Source organism: Oncorhynchus keta, chromosome 22, assembly GCF_023373465.1.
Source record: "Oncorhynchus keta strain PuntledgeMale-10-30-2019 chromosome 22, Oket_V2, whole genome shotgun sequence".
Lineage (NCBI taxonomy): Eukaryota > Metazoa > Chordata > Actinopteri > Salmoniformes > Salmonidae > Oncorhynchus > Oncorhynchus keta.
Window position 1 is genome coordinate 56,166,692 of NC_068442.1, and position 21,254 is coordinate 56,187,945.

The 21,254-nt window shown below is 43.3% G+C and overlaps 1 protein-coding gene and 1 long non-coding RNA gene across 3 annotated transcripts in view; both read right to left on the minus strand.

Moving 5' to 3' along the window:
* Positions 1–21,254, minus strand: part of LOC118380653 (phospholipid-transporting ATPase VA-like) — a 191,728-nt gene that overhangs the window by 90,995 nt on the left and 79,479 nt on the right. Inside the window, 2 exon segments of the mRNA XM_052475753.1 lie at positions 2,226–2,449; positions 5,273–5,527. Of these exon segments, the coding sequence (XP_052331713.1) occupies positions 2,226–2,449; positions 5,273–5,527 (479 nt within the window).
* On the minus strand, positions 13,956–17,349 carry LOC127910781 (uncharacterized). 2 transcript variants are annotated; one of them, XR_008076190.1, is made up of 6 exons: positions 16,884–17,349; positions 16,607–16,737; positions 16,284–16,445; positions 16,076–16,129; positions 15,945–16,025; positions 13,956–14,076 (listed from the first exon to the last, which is right to left on the minus strand). It is a non-coding gene; the product is annotated as an uncharacterized LOC127910781 (long non-coding RNA). The 2 variants fall into 2 exon arrangements; XR_008076189.1 differs by lacking the exons at positions 13,956–14,076; positions 16,284–16,445 and having other exon boundaries at positions 15,907–16,129; positions 16,684–16,737.

Sequence of the window (21,254 nt, forward strand, 5' to 3'; positions counted from 1 at the left end):
TGGAGTAGTAAGTACCATGGGGCTGCTGAATGCAGTGTGTTGTAGTAATAATGGAGTAGTAAGTACCATGGGGCTGCTGAATGCAGTGTGTTGTCATAAGTACCATGGGGCTGCTGAATGCAGTGTGTTGCAGTAATAATGGAGTAGTAAGTACCATGGGGCTGCTGAATGCAGTGTGTTGTAGTAATAATGGAGTAGTAAGTACCATGGGGCTGCTGAATGCAGTGTGTTTTCATAAGTACCATGGGGCTGCTGAATGCAGTGTGTTGCAGTAATAATGGAGTAGTAAGTACCATGGGGCTGCTGAATGCAGTGTGTTGTAGTAAGTACCATGGGGCTGCTGAATGCAGTGTGTTGTAATAAGTACCATGGTGCTGCTGAATGTAGCGTGTTGTAGTAAGTACCATGGGGCTGCTGAATGCAGTGTTGAGTAATAATGGAGTAGTAAGTACCATGGTGCTGCTGAATGCAGTGTGTTGTAGTAAGTACCATGGGGCTGCTGAATGCAGTGTGTTGTAGTAAGTACCATGGGGCTGCTGAATGCAGTGTGTTGTAGTAAGTGCCATGTGGCTGCTGAATGCAGTGTGTTGAGTAATAATGGAGTAGTAAGTACCATGGGGCTGCTGAATGCAGTGTGTTGTAGTAAGTACCATGGGGCTGCTGAATGCAGTGTGTTGAGTAATAATGGAGTAGTAAGTACCATGGGGCTGCTGAATGCAGTGTGTTGTCGTAAGTACCATGGGGCTGCTGAATGCAGTGTGTTGTAGTAAGTACCATGGGGCTGCTGAATGCAGTGTGTTGAGTAATAATGGAGTAGTAAGTACCATGGGGCTGCTGAATGCAGTGTGTTGTAGTAAGTACCATGGGGCTGCTGAATGCAGTGTGTTGAGTAATAATGGAGTAGTAAGTACCATGGGGCTGCTGAATGCAGTGTGTTGTCATAAGTACCATTGGGCTGCTGAATGCAGTGTGTTGTCATAAGTACCATGGGGCTGCTGAATGCAGTGTGTTGTCATAAGTACCATGGGGCTGCTGAATGCAGTGCATTGAGTAATAATGGAGTAGTAAGTACCATGGGGCTGCTGAATGCAGTGTGTTGAGTAATAATGGAGTTGTAAGTACCATGGGGCTGCTGAATGCAGTGTGTTGAGTAATAATGGAGTGGTAAGTACCATGGGGCTGCTGAATGCAGTGTGTTGTAGTAAGTACCATGGGGCTGCTGAATGCAGTGTGTTGTAGTAAGTACCATGGGGCTGCTGAATGCAGTGTGTTGTAGTAAGTACCATGGGGCTGCTGAATGCAGTGTGTTGTAGTAAGTACCATGGGGCTGCTGAATGCAGTGTGTTGTAGTGAGTACCATGGGGCTGCTGAATGCAGTGTGTTGTAGTAATAATGGAGTAGTAAGTACCATGGGGCTGCTGAATGCAGTGCATTGAGTAATAATGGAATTGTAAGTACCATGGGGCTGCTGAATGCAGTGTGTTGTCATAAGTACCATGGGGCTGCTGAATGCAGTGCATTGAGTAATAATGGAGTTGTAAGTACCATGGGGCTGCTGAATGCAGTGTGTTGTAGTAAGTACCATGGGGCTGCTGAATGCAGTGTGTTGTAGTAAGTACCATGGGGCTGCTGAATGCAGTGTGTTGTAGTAAGTACCATGGGGCTGCTGAATGCAGTGTGTTGTAGTAAGTACCATGGGGCTGCTGAATGCAGTGTGTTGTAGTAAGTACCATGGGGCTGCTGAATGCAGTGTGTTGTAGTGAGTACCATGGAGCTGCTGAATGCAGTGTGCTGTAGTGAGTACCATGGGGCTGCTGAATGCAGTGTGTTGTAGTAAGTACCATGGGGCTGCTGAATGCAGTGTGTTGTAGTAAGTACCATGGGGCTGCTGAATGCAGTGTGTTGTATTGAGTACCATGGGGCTGCTGAATGCAGTGTGTTGTCATAAGTACCATGGGGCTGCTGAATGCAGTGTGTTGTCATAAGTACCATGGAGCTGCTGAATGCAGTGTGTTGTAGTAATAATGGAGTTGTAAGTACCATGGAGCTGCTGAATGCAGTGTGTTGTAGTAAGTACCATGGGGCTGCTGAATGCAGTGTGTTGTAGTGAGTACCATGGGGCTGCTGAATGCAGTGTGTTGTAGTAAGTACCATGGAGCTGCTGAATGCAGTGTGTTGTAGTAAGTACCATGGGGCTGCTGAATGCAGTGTGTTGTCATAAGTACCATGGGGCTGCTGAATGCAGTGTGTTTGGACAGGATGCTGGCCCTCTTGGCTTCAGCCCGGCTGCCAGTCCTGCGGTGGGACTTGGTGCTCTGGGAGCGCAGCACCACCTTGGCAGCACTCTGGTTGCTGGTGACGCTGTCCCGTCTGGGCAAGGTGCCACTGTGGGACGTACAGTCCTCCTCCTCTGAGTCCACCAGGTCCTGGTACATGGCCAGACGCCTCGCTGGGGAGGACAGACAACACACTTCTAACCCTACAGTACTATCTTCTAACCCTACAGTACTATCTTCTAACCCTACAGTACTATCTTCTAACCCTACAGTACTATCTTCTAACCCTACAGTACTATCTTCTAACCCTGCAGTACTATCTTCTAACCCTGCAGTACTATCTTCTAACCCTACAGTACTATCTTCTAACCCTACAGTACTATCTTCTAACCCTACAGTACTATCTTCTAACCCTGCAGTACTATCTTCTAACCCTGCAGTACTATCTTCTAACCCTGCAGTACTATCTCACCGTAACCCTACAGTACTATCTTCTAACCCTACAGTACTATCTTCTAACCCTGCAGTATTATCTTCTAACCCTACAGTACTATCTCACCGTAACCCTACAGTACTATCTCACCGTAACCCTACAGTACTATCTCACCGTAACCCTACAGTACTATCTCACCGTAACCCTACAGTACTATGTTCTAACCCTACAGTACTATCTTCTAACCCTACAGTACTATCTTCTAACCCTACAGTACTATCTTCTAACCCAACAGTACTATCTTCTAACCCTACAGTACTATCTTCTAACCCTACATCACTATCTTCTAACCCTACAGTACTATCTTCTAACCCTACAGTACTGTCTTCTAACCCTACATCACTATCTTCTAACCCTACAGTACTATCTCACCGTAACCCTACAGTACTATCTCACCGTAACCCTACAGTACTATCTCACCGTAACCCTACAGTACTATCTTCTAACCCTACAGTACTATCTTCTAACCCTACAGTACTATCTTCTAACCCTACAGTACTATCTTCTAACCCTACAGTACTATCTTCTAACCCTACAGTACTATCTCACCGTAACCCTACAGTACTATCTCACCGTAACCCTACAGTCCTATCTTCTAACCCTACAGTACTATCTTCTAACCCTACAGTACTATCTCACCGTAACCCTACAGTACTATCTTCTAACCCTACAGTACTATCTCACCGTAACCCTACAGTACTATCTTCTAACCCTACAGTACTGTCTCACCGTAACCCTACAGTACTATCTTCTAACCCAACAGTACTATCTTATAACCCTGCAGTACTATCTTATAACCCTGCAGTACTATCTTATAACCCTGCAGTACTATCTTATAACCCTGCAGTACTATCTTCTAACCCTACAGTACTATCTTCTAACCCTACAGTACTTTCTTCTAACCCTGCAGTACTATCTTCTAACCCTACAGTACTATCTTCTAACCCTACAGTACTATCTTCTAACCCTACAGTACTATCTTCTAACCCTACAGTACTATCTTCTAACCCTACAGTACTATCTTCTAACCCTACAGTACTATCTTCTAACCCTACAGTCCTATCTTCTAACCCTACAGTACTATCTTCTAACCCTACAGTACTATCTTCTAACCCTGCAGTACTATCTTCTAACCCTGCAGTACTATCTTCTAACCCTACAGCACTATCTTCTAACCCTGCAGTACTATCTTCTAACCCTACAGTACTATCTTCTAACCCTACAGTACTATCTTCTAACCCTACAGTACTATCTTCTAACCCTACAGTACTGTCTCACCGTAACCCTACAGTACTATCTTCTAACCCTACAGTACTGTCTCACCGTAACCCTACAGTACTATCTTCTAACCCAACAGTACTATCTTCTAACCCTACAGTACTATCTTCTAACCATGCAGTACTATCTTATAACCCTACAGTACTATCTTCTAACCCTACAGTACTATCTTTTAACCCTACAGTACTATCTTCTAACCCTGCAGTACTATCTTCTAACCCTACATATCTTCTAACCCTACAGTACTATCTTCTAACCCTACAGTACTGTCTCACCGTAACCCTACAGTACTATCTTCTAACCCTACAGTACTGTCTCACCGTAACCCTACAGTACTATCTTCTAACCCTACAGTACTGTCTCACCGTAACCCTACAGTACTATCTTCTAACCCTACAGTACTATCTTCTAACCCTGCAGTACTATCTTCTAACCCTACAGTACTATTTTCTAACTACAGTCTCACCGTAACCCTACAGTCTCACCGTTACCCTACATTCTCACCGTTACCCTACAGTCTCACCGTAACCCTACAGTACTATCTTCTAACCCTACAGTACTGTCTCACCGTAACCCTACAGTACTATCTTCTAACCCTACAGTACTATCTTCTAACCCTACAGTACTATCTTCTAACCCTACAGTACTATTTTCTAACTACAGTCTCACCGTAACCCTACAGTCTCACCGTAACCCTACAGTCTCACCGTTACCCTACAGTCTCACCGTAACCCTACAGTCTCACCGTAACCCTACAGTCTCACCGTAACCCTACAGTCTCACCGTAACCCTACAGTCTCACCGTAACCCTACAGTCTCACCGTAACCCTACAGTCTCACCGTAACCCTACAGTCTCACCGTTACCCTACAGTCTCACCGTAACCCTACAGTCTCACCGTAACCCTACAGTCTCACCGTAACCCTACAGTCTCACCGTAACCCTACAGTCTCACCGTAACCCTACAGTCTCACCGTTACCCTACAGTCTCACCGTTACCCTACAGTCTCACCGTTACCCTACAGTCTCACCGTAACCCTACAGTCTCACCGTAACCCTACAGTCTCACCGTAACCCTACAGTCTCACCGTAACCCTACAGTCTCACCGTAACCCTACAGTCTCACCGTAACCCTACAGTCTCACCGTAACCCTACAGTCTCACCGTAACCCTACAGTCTCACCGTAACCCTACAGTCTCACCGTAACCCTACAGTATGGTCTCACCGTTGGCATCATGACTATACTCCACCCCGGCCACCGTACATCTCCTGAACACCATCTTGTTCTCTGTTAGTGTTCCGGTCTTGTCAGAGAAGATGTACTGCATCTGCCCAAGGTCTTCGGTGATGTTCAGAGCTCGACACTGCAGACGAGAGTCAGTCTCCTCATCGTACAGGTCTTGGTCCTGATGAATGAGATACACCTGACAGACCTTCACAATCTCTATGGACACGAACAGCGAGACGGGGATCAGGACCTAAGGACGGAAGAGATTCTATTACGGACAAAAGACGTCTTTTGAAGGGAGACAACAACAAGAGCAGGAAACCCAACACAGTCATGTATAGCTCTGACAGGACAGATTACAGAGTGTGAGAATGTGTTCCAAATTTAACTCTATTCCCTACATAGTGCACTACTTAGGACCAGTGCCCTATTCCCTATATAGTGCACTACTTTAGACCAGCGCCCTATTCCCTATATAATGCACTACTTAGGACCAGCGCCCTATTCCCTAAATAGTGCTCTACTTAGGACCAGCGCCCTATTCCCTACATAGTGCTCTACTTAGGACCAGTGCCCTATTCCCTACATTGTGCTCTACTTAGGACCAGCGCCCTATTCCCTACATAGTGCTCTACTTAGGACCAGCGCCCTATTCCCTACATAGTGCTCTACTTAGGACCAGCGCCCTATTCCCTACATTGTGCTCTACTTAGGACCAGCACCCTATTCCCTACATTGTGCTCTACTTAGGACCAGCACCCTATTCCCTACATTGTGCTCTACTTAGGACCAGCACCCTATGGACCATTTGAGCAACATCCTGTGTCTTTGGTGGAGACATTGTAAAAATCATTGTGGTGACTTGTAACTGACAGGGATGTGAAGGGAGACATCTACATTGGAAGAACCTGGATTTCTGCATAAATTTGTCATAAAATGTGATCTGACCATCTAAGTCACAACAGACACACAGTGTGCTTAAACTAATAACACACAAATTGGGTTCTACCATACTAAGGGGACATTAAGGGTAATACCATACTAAGGGGACAATAAGGGTTCTACCATATTAAGGGGACATTAAGGGTTCTACCATACTAAGGGGACATTAAGGGTTCTACCATACTAAGGGGACATTAAGGGTTCTACCATACTAAGGAGACATTAAGGGTTCTACCATACTAAGGGGACATTAAGGGTTCTACCATACTAAGGGGACATTAAGGGTTCTACCATACTAAGGGGGCATTAAGGGTTCTACCATATTAAGGGGACATTAAGGGTTCTACCATACTAAGGGGGCATTAAGGGTTCTACCATACTAAGGGGGCATTAAGGGTTCTACCATACTAAGGGGACATTAATGGTTTCTACCATACTAAGGGGGCATTAAGGGTTCTACCATACTAAGGGGACATTAATGGTTTCTACCATACTAAGGGGGCATTAAGGGTTCTACCATACTAAGGGGACATTAAGAGTTCTACCATACTAAGGGGGCATTAAGGGTTCTACCATACTAAGGAGACATTAAGGGTTATACCATACTAAGGGGACATTAAGGGTTCTACCATACTAAGGGGACATTAAGGGTTCTACCATACTAAGGGGACATTAAGGGTTTCTACCATACTAAGGGGACAATAAGGGTTCTACCATACTAAGGGGACATTAAGTGTTTCTACCATACTAAGGGGACATTAAGGGTTTCTACCATACTAAGGGGACATTAAGGGTTTCTACCATACTAAGGGGACATTAAGGGTTTCTACCATACTAAGGGGGCATTAAGGGTTTCTACCATACTAAGGAGACATTAAGGGTTCTACCATACTAAGGGGACATTAAGGGTTTCTACCATACTAAGGGGACATTAAGGGTTTCTACCATACTAAGGGGACATTAAGGGTTCTACCATACTAAGGGGACATTAAGGGTTTCTACCATACTAAGGGGACATTAAGGGTTTCTACCATACTAAGGGGACATTAAGGGTTCTACCATACTAAGGGGACATTAAGGGTTCTACCATACTAAGGGGACATTAAGGGTTCTACCATACTAAGGGGACATTAAGGGTTTCTACCATACTAAGGGGACATTAAGGGTTTCTACCATACTAAGGGGACATTAAGGGTTCTACCATACTAAGGGGACATTAAGGGTTCTACCATACTAAGGGGACATTAAGGGTTCTACCATACTAAGGGGGCATTAAGGGTTCTACCATACTAAGGGGACATTAAGGGTTCTACCATACTAAGGGGACATTAAGGGGTTCTACCATACTAAGGGGACATTAAGGGTTCTACCATACTAAGGGGACATTAAGGGTTCTACCATACTAAGGGGACATTAAGGGTTCTACCATACTAAGGGGACATTAAGGGTTCTACCATACTAAGGGGACATTAAGGGTTCTACCATACTAAGGGGACATTAAGGGTTCTACCATACTAAGGGGACATTAAGGGTTCTACCATACTAAGGGGACATTAAGGGTTCTACCATACTAAGGGGACATTAAGGGTTCTACCATATTGAGGGGACATGAAGGGTTCTACCATACTAAGGGGGCATTAAGGGTTCTACCATACTAAGGGGGCATTAAGGGTTCTACCATACTAAGGGGACATCAATGGTTTCTACCATACTAAGGGGGCATTAAGGGTTCTACCATACTAAGGGGACATTAATGGTTTCTACCATACTAAGGGGGCATTAAGGGTTCTACCATACTAAGGGGACATTAAGAGTTCTACCATACTAAGGGGGCATTAAGGGTTCTACCATACTAAGGAGACATTAAGGGTTCTACCATACTAAGGGGACATTAAGGGTTCTAACATACTAAGGGGACATTAAGGGTTCTACCATACCATACTAAGGGGACATTAAGGGTTCTACCATACTAAGGAGACATTAAGGGTTTCTACCATACTACCCTAAGGGGACATAGGGGACATTAAGGGTAGTGGGTTCTCCCCGGGACCACCCATACTAGAATGGACATGACTGTAAGGGTAAAAGCGTCTGCTAAATGGCATACTAAGGGGACAATAAGGGTTCTACCATACTAAGGGGACATTAAGGGTTCTACCATACTAAGGGGACATTAAGGGTTCTACCATACTAAGGGGACATTAAGGGTTCTACCATACTAAGGGGACATTAAGGGTTCTACCATACTAAGGGGACATTAAGGGTTCTACCATACTAAGGGGACATTAAGGGTTCTACCATACTAAGGGGACATTAAGGGTTCTACCATACTAAGGGGGCATTAAGGGTTCTACCATACTAAGGGGACATTAAGGGTTCTACCATACTAAGGGGACATTAAGGGTTCTACCATACTAAGGAGACATTAAGGGTAATACCATACTAAGAGGACATTAAGGGTTCTACCATACTAAGGAGACATTAAGGGTTCTACCATACTAAGGGGACATTAAGGGTTCTACCATACTAAGAGGACATTAAGGGTTTCTACCATACTAAGAGGACATTAAGGGTTTCTACCATACTAAGGGGGCATTAAGGGTTCTACCATACTAAGGGGACACAGTTTATAGGTAGAAACTGAGCTGCACTTTGTTGGCGACCCCTCCCACGCTCGACACCCTCAGTTCGAGAGGCCTCCCTCTGGCCGGCGCTTCAGAATGCCCGTGGCCAAGAAGAAACATTCATTTTGTTTCTTGTCCTGTTGGAATACTAAATGCAAAGTAAATTGAATCAATGTACAGTACCAGCCAAAAGTTTGGACACACCTACTCATTCAGCAGTTTCTCATTAGTTTACCATTGTCTACATTGTAAAATAATAGCGAAGAAATCAAAACTATTAAATAATATATAGAAACCAAAAAAGTGTAACACAAATCCTAATATATTTTATATTTGAGGTTCTTCAAAGTAGCCACCCTTTAGCCACCCTTTTGGCATTCTCTCAACTAGTTTCATGAGGTAGTCACCTGGAATGCATTTCAATTAACAGGCGTGCCATGTTAAAGTTAATTTGTGGAATTTATTTCCTTCTCAATGTGTTAAAGCCAATCAGTTGTGTTGTGAAAAGGTAGGGTTGGTATACAGAAGATAGCCCTATTTGGTAAAAGACCAAGTCCATATTATGGCAAGAACAGCTCAAATAAGAAAAGAGAAATGACAGTCCATCATTCAGACATTAAGGTCAGCCAATACGGAAAATTAAGTACTTAAATTAAGGACCGCCACAGGAAAGGGAGACCCAGAATTACCTCTGCTGCAGAGGATAAGTTCATTAGAGTTACCAGCCTCAGAAATTGTAGCCCAAATAAATGTTTCACAGAGTTCAAGTAACAGACACATCTCAACATCAACTGTTCAGAGGAGACTGTGTGAATCAGTCCTTCATGGTCAAATTGCTGCAAAGAAACCACTACTAAAGGACACCAATAAGAAGAGACTTGCTTGGGCCAAGAAACATGAACAATGGACATTAGACTGGTGGAAATCTGTCCTTTGGACTGTCCAAATTTGAGACTTTCGGTTCCAACCGCCGTTGTCAGACACAGAGTAGGTGAACGGATGATCTCCGCATTTGTGGGGTTGCTTTGCTGGTGACACCGTCTGTGAATTATTTACAATATGTCGTGACATATTAATGTGATGACTGTTATTTATTGAATAATTACCTACTATGCTTAATTGACACACGATTAAATTAAATAATTTCACAATTAATTCATTAGGAATATTAGGGCACCATGGGAAAAGTTTGTTTAAAGAGTGACCCTCTCCCGACTTAATCTAAAGATATATAGATATCTCTACTATCAATAAATACATTATTAATTATTACATCTCGTTCTGAACACAGCATAATTCTTGATAGCTGCACGAACGCTAGCCTAATTGATAAATCAGCGATACACAAACGAACTAAATCCTCACACAGAATACGTAAACACATACAGCACAGGTTATTGATTCCATACATAACACAATGATAACAGGTCCCTAGTGGACTAACAAAAACATGACAGTTTGGTTATGCAATGGAAGGGATGGGATGGGTAGGTAAAGGAGAGGGGGAGACAAAGAGACAACTTATTGGACATACATCAGGAAACTACCCTCACTGTAGCCAGAATATTTAGCACCCTAACAAGCACTCATTCGGATAACAAATGCAATATATATTTACGCATAGATGTCTTTCTCTGTAGGCTCTGTTGAAACCACTCAATCCGCCTATGGGGAGTAGTTCGGTGTAATTCTCTGGTTGTCCACCAGGGGCCACAATGTCCTTAGTTATAGGCTTTTTTTGTGTTTGAGTGTTCTTAGGATGGATACTTCAGGTGTACCACACGGTGGTGAGGGGGAAATGATCTACACTCTCGTCTTTGGTTGAATGTCCTAGACTACTGTACATACCCAGTTGCATACTGAATGTTTGGTCTAAGTGTCTTTACCTTCTTCAATCGTCGAGCGTTTCAGAGGGTCTTAGCCACCGCTCCACGCTGTCTGATCTTGTAGTTTTGACCATTTCAGCGTGTGGACCACACCCTCACGTTCTCTGGTCTCAATGGTTGATTATTCAGGGTACAGCTAGGACTGCTTTACATGCCGGCATGTTTTGGTCTCATGTAAATGTCGTTAGCGAGTCCTTTTAAGCACTCTGGTCGGGAAAGGCGGTTCCATCATGTTGACATGAACTCTGAGGTCACGTGGGCGTCGCTACTGACTGGGCACAAGTTTCCATGTAACACAATTCTCATTTAGAAGGCTAAGAGTGGCTACTTTGAAGAATCTCAAATATATTTTTGATTTGTTGAACAATGTTTTTTGGTTACCACATAATTCTATATGTGTTATTTCATAGTTTTGACGTCTACAATAATTCTGCAATGTAGAAAATAGTACAAATAAAGAAAAAACCCTCGAGTAGGTGTGTCCAAACTGTTGACTGTTACTGTATGACCTTCTCTATCTAGTGCAGTTGGAACAGTGGTCGGTTGTGAGTGAATATATCGATGTCCTCTATGTTGTTCGTTTATACGATGGGACTGAATTTAAATGTGGATGGAATCCTTTTAATGGAAGGTGATGCAAAAGCATAAAGGTCCAACCTGGATGGACAATAAAGTTATATTCTATCCCTAACCTGGATGGACAATAAAGTTATATTCTATCCCAAACCTGGATGGACAATAAAGTTATATTCTATCCCTAACCTGGATGGACAATAAAGTTATATTCTATCCCTAACCTGGATGGACAATAAAGTTATATTCTATCCCTAACCTGGATGGACAATAAAGTTATATTCTATCCCTAACCTGGATGGACAATAAAGTTTTATTTTATCCCTAACCTGGATGGACAATAAAGTTATATTCTATCCCTAACCTGGATGGACAATAAATGTATATTCTATCCCTAACCTGGATGGACAATAAAGTTATATTCTATCCCTAACCTGGATGGACAATAAAGTTATATTCTATCCCTAACCTGGATGGACAATAAAGTTTTATTTTATCCCTAACCTGGATGGACAATAAAGTTATATTCTATCCCTAACCTGGATGGACAATAAAGTTATATTCTATCCCTAACCTGGATGGACAATAAAGTTATATTCTATCCCTAACCTGGATGGACAATAAAGTTATATTCTATCCCTAACCTGGATGGACAATAAAGTTTTATTTTATCCCTAACCTGGATGGACAATAAAGTTATATTCTATCCCTAACCTGGATGGACAATAAATGTATATTCTATCCCTAACCTGGATGGACAATAAAGTTTTATTCTATCCCTAACCTGAATGGACAATAAAGTTATATTCTATCCCTAACCTGGATGGACAATAAAGTTATATTCTATCCCTAACCTGGATGGACAATAAAGTTTTATTTTATCCCTAACCTGGATGGACAATAAAGTTATATTCTATCCCTAACCTGGATGGACAATAAAGTTATATTCTATCCCTAACCTGGATGGACAATAAAGTTATATTCTATCCCTAACCTGGATGGACAATAAAGTTTTATTTTATCCCTAACCTGGATGGACAATAAAGTTATATTCTATCCCTAACCTGGATGGACAATAAATGTATATTCTATCCCTAACCTGGATGGACAATAAAGTTTTATTCTATCCCTAACCTGGATGGACAATAAAGTTATATTCTATCCCTAACCTACTGCCAAATGTATGATCATACTAGAGAGACATATTTCCCTCAGATTACCCAGACCCACTCAGACTTTGGAAAACAAATAAACTCCCATATTTATTTGGTGAATCACAGCAGCAAGATGTGCCCTGTTGCCACAAGAAAAGGTCAACCAGTGAAGAACAAACACCATTGTAAATACAACCCATATTTATGTTTATTTATTTTCCCTCTTGTAGTTTAACTATTTGCACATTGATACAACACTGTATATAGACATAATATAACATTTGAAATGCCTTTATTCTTTGAAAACTTCTGTGAGTGTAAATGTTTACTGTTAATTTCCAAATGGTTTATTTCCCTTTTGTTTGTTTGCCTAATTCACTTTCTTTGGCAAAATGTAAATATACACCGAGTGCACCAGACATTAGGAACACCTTCCTAATATTTAGTTGCACCCTCCCACCTCCCTTTGCCGTCAGAACAGCCTCAATTTGACAGGGCTTGGACTCCGCAAGGCGTTGAAAGCGTTCCACAGGGATGCTGGCCCATGTCGACTCCAATATTTCCTACAGTTGTGTCAAGTTGGCTGGATCTCCTTTGGGTGGTGGACCATTCTTGATACACACAGGAGACTGTTGAGTGTGAAAAACCCAGCAGCGTTGCAGTTCTTGACATAGTCAAACGGGTGTGACAGGCACCTACCACCATACCCCGTTCAAAAGGCACCTACTACCATACCCTTTTCAAAAGGCACCAACTACCCTGTTCAAAGGCACCTACTACCATACCCTGTTCAAAGGCACCTACTACCATACCCTGTTCAAAGGCACCTACTACCATACCCTGTTCAAAGGTACCTACTACCCTGTTCAAAGGCACCTACTACCGTAAAAAGGCACCCTGTTCAAGGGTACCTACTACCCTGTTCAAAGGCACCTACTACCGTACCCTGTTCAAAGGCACCTACTACCCTGTTCAAAGTCACCTACCACCATACCCTGTTCAAAAGGCACCTACTACCATACCCTGTTCAAAGGCACCTACTACCATACCCTGTTCAAAGGCACCTACTACCCTGTTCAAAAGGCACCTACTACCATACCCTGTTCAAAGGCACCTACTACCATACCCTGTTCAAAAGGCACCTACTACCCTGTTCAAAGTCACGTACCACCATACCCTGTTCAAAAGGCACCTACTACCATACCCTGTTCAAAGGCACCTACTACCCTGTTCAAAGGCACCTACTACCGTACCCTGTTCAAGGGTACCTACTACCCTGTTCAAAGGCACCTACTACCATACCCTGTTCAAAGGCACCTACTACCCTGTTCAAAGTCACCTACCACCATACCCTGTTCAAAAGGCACCTACTACCATACCCTGTTCAAAGGCACCTACTACCCTGTTCAAAGGCACCTACTACCGACCCTGTTCAAGGGTACCTACTACCCTGTTCAAAGGCACCTACTACCGTACCCTGTTCAAAGGCACCTACTACCCTGTTCAAAGGCACCTACTACCATACCCTGTTCAAAGGCACCTACTACCAGACCCTGTTCAAAGGCACCTACTACCATACCCTGTTCAAAGGCACCTACTACCATACCCTGTTCAAAAGGCACCTACTACCATACCCTGTTCAAAGGCACCTACTACCATACCCTGTTCAAACGCACCTACTACCGTACCCTGTTCAAAGGTACCTACTACCATACACTGTTTAAAGGCACCTACTACCATACCCTGTTCAAAGGCACCTACTACCCTGTTCAAAGGTACCTACTACCCTGTTCAAAGGCACCTACTACCCTGTTCAAAGGCGCCTACTACCATACCCTGTTCAAAAGGCACCTACTACCCTGTTCAAAAGGCACCTACTACCCTACCCTGTTCAAAGGCACCTACAACCCTGTTCAAAGGCACCTACTACCCTACCCTGTTCAAAAGGCACCTACTACCCTGTTCAAAAGGCACCTACTACCCTACCCTGTTCAAAAGGCACCTACTACCCTGTTCAAAGGCACCTACTACCCTACCCTTTTCAAAGGCACCTACTACCATACCCCGGTTCAAAAGGCACCTACTACCATACCCTGTTCAAAAGGCACCTACTACCATACCCTGTTCAAAGGCACCTACTACCCTGTTCAAAGGCACCTACTACCGTACCCTGTTCAAGGGTACCTACTACCCTGTTCAAAGGCACCTACTACCATACCCTGTTCAAAGGCACCTACTACCCTGTTCAAAGTCACCTACCACCATACCCTGTTCAAAAGGCACCTACTACCATACCCTGTTCAAAGGCACCTACTACCCTGTTCAAAGGCACCTACTACCATACCCTGTTCAAGGGTACCTACTACCCTGTTCAAAGGCACCTACTACCGTACCCTGTTCAAAGGCACCTACTACCCTGTTCAAAGGCACCTACTACCCTACCCTGTTCAAAGGCACCTACTACCCTACCCTGTTCAAAGGCACCTACTACCATACCCTGTTCAAAAGGCACCTACTACCATACCCTGTTCAAAGGCACCTACTACCATACCCTGTTCAAAGGCACCTACTACTACTACCCCCTGTTCAAAGGTACCTACTACCATACACTGTTTAAAGGCACCTACTACCATACCCTGTTAAAAGGCACCTACTACCCTGTTCAAAGGTACCTACTACCCTGTTCAAAGGCACCTACTACCCTGTTCAAAGGCACCTACTACCATACCCTGTTCAAAAGGCACCTACTACCCTGTTCAAAAGGCACCTACTACCCTACCCTGTTCAAAGGCACCTACGACCCTGTTCAAAGGCACCTACTACCCTACCCTGTTCAAAAGGCACCTACTACCCTGTTCAAAAGGCACCTACTACCCTACCCTGTTCAAAAGGCACCTACTACCCTGTTCAAAGGCACCTACTACCCTACCCTTTCAAAGGCACCTACTACCATACCCTGTTCAAAGGCACCTACTACCATACCCTGTTCAAAAGGCACCTACTACCATACCCTGTTCAAAAGGCACCTACTACCATACCCTGTTCAAAAGGCACCTACTACCATACCCTGTTCAAAGGCACCTACTACCATACCCTGTTCAACGGCACCTACTACCAGACCCTACCCTGTTCAAAAGGCACCTACTACCATACCCTGTTCAAAACCTACTACCATACCCTGCACCTACTACCATAAGGCACCTACTACCATACCCTGTTCAAAAGGCACCTACTACCATACCCTGTTCAAAAGGCACCTACTACCAGACCCTGTTCAAAAGGCACCTACTACCCTGTTCAAAAGGCACCTACTACCATACCCTGTTCAAAAGGCACCTACTACCATACCCTGTTCAAAGGCACCTACTACCATACCCTGTTCAAAGGCACCTACTACCAGACCCTGTTCAAAGGCACCTACTACCATAAAGGCACCTACTACCATACCCTGTTCAAAGGCACCTACTACCAGACCCTGTTCAAAAGGCACCTACTACCATACCCTGTTCAAAGGCACCTACTACCAGACCCTGTTCAACGGCACCTACTACCAGACCCTGTTCAACGGCACCTACTACCATACCCTGTTCAAAGGCACCTACTACCCTGTTCAAAAGGCACCTACTACCATACCCTGTTCAAAGGCACCTACTACCAGACCCTGTTCAACGGCACCTACTACCATACCCTGTTCAAAGGCACCTACTACCATACCCTGTTCAAAGGCACCTACTACCCTGTTCAAAGGCACCTACTACCATACCCTGTTCAAAGGCACCTACTACCAGACCCTGTTCAAAAGGCACCTACTACCCTGTTCAAAAGGCACCTACTACCATACCCTGTTCAAAGGCACCTACTACCAGACCCTGTTCAAAGGCACCTACTACCATACCCTGTTCAAAGGCACCTACTACCATACCCTGTTCAAAGGCACCTACTACCATACCCTGTTCAACGGCACCTACTACCATACCCTGTTCAAAGGCACCTACCCTGTTCACCCTACTACCCTGTTCAAAGGCACCTACTACCATACCCTGTTCAACGGCACCTACTACCAACCCTGTTCAAAGGCACCTACTACCCTGTTCAAAGGCACCTACTACCCCTGTTCAACGGCACCTACTACCATACCCTGTTCAACGGCACCTACTACCATACCCTGTTCAAAGGCACCTACTACCCTGTTCAAAAGGCACCTACTACCATACCCTGTTCAAAGGCACCTACTACCAGACCCTGTTCAACGGCACCTACTACCATACCCTGTTCAAAGGCACCTACTACCCTGTTCAAATGGCACACTACTACCATACCCTGTTCAAAGGCACCTACTACCATACCCTGTTCAACGGCACCTCCTTCATCTACCTGCACCTACTACCATACCCTGTTCAAAGGCACCTACTACCCTGTTCAAAGGCACCTACTACCAGACCCTGTTCAAAGGCACCTACTACCATACCCTGTTCAACGGCACCTACTACCATACCCTGTTCAACGGCACCTACTACCATACCCTGTTCAACGGCACCTACTACCATACCCTGTTCAAAAGGCACCTACTACCCTGTTCAAAAGGCACCTACTACCCTGTTCAAAAGGCACCTACTACCCTGTTCAAAAGGCACCTACTACCCTGTTCAAAAGGCACCTACTACCCTGTTCAAAAGGCACCTACTACCCTGTTCAAAAGGCACCTACTACCCTGTTCAAAAGGCACCTACTACCAGACCCTGTTCAAAAGGCACCTACTACCCTGTTCAAAAGGCACCTACTACCAGACCCTGTTCAAAAGGCACCTACTACCCTGTTCAAAAGGCACCTACTACCAGACCCTGTTCGAAGGCACTCAAATCTTTAGTCTTGCCCGTTCACCCTCTGAATGGCACACACACAATCCATGTGTAGTTGTCTCAAAGCTTAATAATCCTTCTTCAACCCGTCTCCTCTCCTTCATCTACACTGATTGAAGTGGATTTAACAAGTGACATCAATAAGGGATCATAGCTTTCACCTGGATTCACCTGGTCAGTCTGTCATGGAAAGAGCAGGTATTGGCCCGACCAACCAGTGCTCCCGCACATTGGCTAACCAGGCTATCTGCATTGTGTCTCACTAACCCTCTTTTACACTACTGCTACTCTCTGTTCATCATATATACATAGTCACTTTAACCATATCTACATGTACATACTACCTCAATCAGCCTGACGAACCGGTGTCTGTATGTAGCCTCGCTACTTTTATAGCCTCGCTACTGTATATAGCCTCTCTACTGTATATAACCTGTATATAGCCTCTCTACTGTTATAGCCTCTCTACTGTATACAGTCTCTCTACTGTATATAACCTCTCTACTGTATATAGCCTCTCTACTGTATATAGCCTCTCTACTGTATATATTCTCTCTACTGTATATAGCCCCTCTACTGTATATAACCCTCTACTGTATATAGCCTCTCTACTGTATATAGCCCTCTACTGTATATAACCCCTCTACTGTATATAACCCTCTACTGTTTATAGCCTCGCTACTGTATATAGCCTCGCTACTGTATATAGCCTCGCTCTACTGTATATAGCCTCTACTGTATATAGCCTCTACTGTATATAGCCTCTCTACTGTATATAGCCTCTCTACTGTATATAGCCTCGCTACTGTATATAGCCTCTCTACTGTATATAGCCTCTACTGTATATAGCCTCTCTACTGTATATAACCTATCTACTGTATATAACCTCTCTACTGTATATAGCCTCTCTAGTGTATATAGCCTCTACTGTATATAGCCTCTCACTGTATATAGCCTCTACTGTATATAGCCTCTCTACTGTATATAGCCTCTCTACTGTATATAGCCTCTCTACTGTATATAGCCTCTACTGTATATAGCCTCTCTACTGTATATAACCTCTACTGTATATAGCCTCTACTGTATATAGCCTATCTACTGTATATAACCTCTACTGTATATAGCCTCTCTACTGTATGTATTCAGCCTCACTTCACTGTATATAGCCTCACTACTGTATATTAGCCTTTACTGTATATAGTCTCTACTGTATATTCAGTCTTTCACTGTATATAGCCTACTACTGTTGTATAGCATTCTCACTGTATATAGCCTCTCACTGTATATAGCCTCTCTACTGTATATAGTCTCTCTACTGTATATAGCCTCTCTACTGTATATAGCCTCTACTGTATATAGCCTTTCACTGTATAGGTCTACTACACCTGTATATAGCCTTTCACTGTATAGGTCTACTACACCTGTTGTATACAGCCTTTCACTGTATATAGCACCTGTATATAGTCTTTCACTGTATATAGCCTGTTACTGTATATAGTCTCTCTACTGTATATAGCCTCTCACTGTATACAGCCTCTCACTGTATATAGTCTCTCACTGTATAGGCCTCTCTACTGTATATAGCATTTCACTGTATATAGTCTACTACACCTGTTGTATTCAGCATTTCACTGTATAGGTCTACTCACCTGTTGTATAACCTTTCACTGTATATAGCCTCTACTGTATATAGCCTCTCTCACTGTATATAACCTCTACTCACTGTATATAGCCTTTCACTGTATATAGTCTCTCTACTGTATATAGCCTCTCTACTGTATATAGTCTACTCACTGTATATAACCTCTCACTGTATATAACCTCTCTACTGTATGTAGCCTGTCTTTTTACTGTTGTTTTATTTCTTTACTTAGCTATTGTTCACCTAATACCTTTTTTGCACTATTGGTTAGAGCCTGTAAGTAAGGATTTCACTGTAAGGTCTACCACACCTGTAGTATTCAGCATTTCACTGTGAGGTCTACTACACCTGTTGTATTCAGAATTTCACTGTGAGGTCTACTACACCTGTTGTATTCAGCATTTCACTGTAAGGTCTACTACACCTGTTGTATTCAGCATTTCACTGTAAGGTCTACTCACACCTGTTGTATTCAGCATTTCACTGTAAGGTCTACTACACCTGTAGTATTCAGCATTTCACTGTGAGGTCTACTACACCTGTTGTATTCAGCATTTCACTGTAAGGTCTACTACACCTGTTGTATTCAGCATTTCACTGTAAGGTCTACTACACCTGTTGTATTCAGCATTTCACTGTAAGGTCTACTACACCTGTTGTATTCAGCATTTCACTGTAAGGTCTACTACACCTGTTGTATTCAGCATTTCACTGTAAGGTCTACTACACCTGTTGTATTCAGCATTTCACTGTAAGGTCTACTACACCTGTTGTATTCAGCATTTCAGTGTTAGGTCTACTACACCTGTTGTATTCAGCATTTCACTGTGAGGTCTACTACACCTGTTGTATTCAGCATTTCACTGTAAGGTCTACTACACCTGTTGTATTCAGCATTTCACTGTAAGGTCTACTACACCTGTTGTATTCAGCATTTCACTGTAAGGTCTACTACACCTGTTGTATTCAGCATTTCACTGTAAGGTCTACTACACCTGTTGTATTCAGCATTTCACTGTAAGGTCTACTACACCTGTTGTATTCAGCATTTCACTGTAATGTCTACTACACCTGTTGTATTCAGCATTTCACTGTAAGGTCTACTACACCTGTTGTATTCAGCATTTCACTGTAAGGTCTACTACACCTGTTGTATTCAGCATTTCACTGTGAGGTCTACTACACCTGTTGTATTCAGCATTTCACTGTAATGTCTACTACACCTGTTGTATTCAGCATTTCACTGTAATGTCTACTACACCTGTTGTATTCAGCATTTCACTGTAAGGTCTACTACACCTGTTGTATTCAGCATTTCACTGTGAGGTCTACTACACCTGTTGTATTCAGCATTTCACTGTAAGGTCTACTACACCTGTTGTATTCAGCATTTCACTGTGAGGTCTACTACACCTGTTGTATTCAGCATTTCACTGTAAGGTCTACTACACCTGTTGTATTCAGCATTTCACTGTAAGGTCTACTACACCTGTTGTATTCAGCATTTCACTGTAATGTCTACTACACCTGTTGTATTCAGCATTTCACTGTAATGTCTACTACACCTGTTGTATTCAGCATTTCACTGTAAGGTCTACTACACCTGTTGTATTCAGCATTTCACTGTGAGGTCTACTACACCTGTTGTATTCAGCATTTCACTGTAAGGTCTACTACACCTGTTGTATTCAGCATTTCACTGTAAGGTCTACTACACCTGTTGTATTCAGCATTTCACTGTAAGGTCTACTACACCTGTTGTATTCAGCATTTCACTGTAAGGTCTACTACACCTGTTGTATTCAGCATTTCACTGTAAGGTCTACTACACCTGTTGTATTCAGCATTTCACTGTAAGGTCTACTACACATGTTGTATTCAGCATTTCACTGTGAGGTCTACTACACCTGTTGTATTCAGCATTTCACTGTGAGGTCTACTACACCTGTTGTATTCAGCATTTCACTGTGAGGTCTACTACACCTGTTGTATTCAGCATTTCACTGTAAGGTCTACTACACCTGTTGTATTCAGCATTTCACTGTAAGGTCTACTACACCTGTTGTATTCAGCATTTCACTGTGAGGTCTACTACACCTGTTGTATTCAGCATTTCACTGTAAGGTCTACTACACCTGTTGTATTCAGCATTTCACTGTAAGGTCTACTACACCTGTTGTATTCAGCATTTCACTGTAAGGTCTACTACACCTGTAGTATTCAGCATTTCACTGTGAGGTCTACTACACCTGTTGTATTCAGCATTTCACTGTAAGGTCTACTACACCTGTTGTATTCA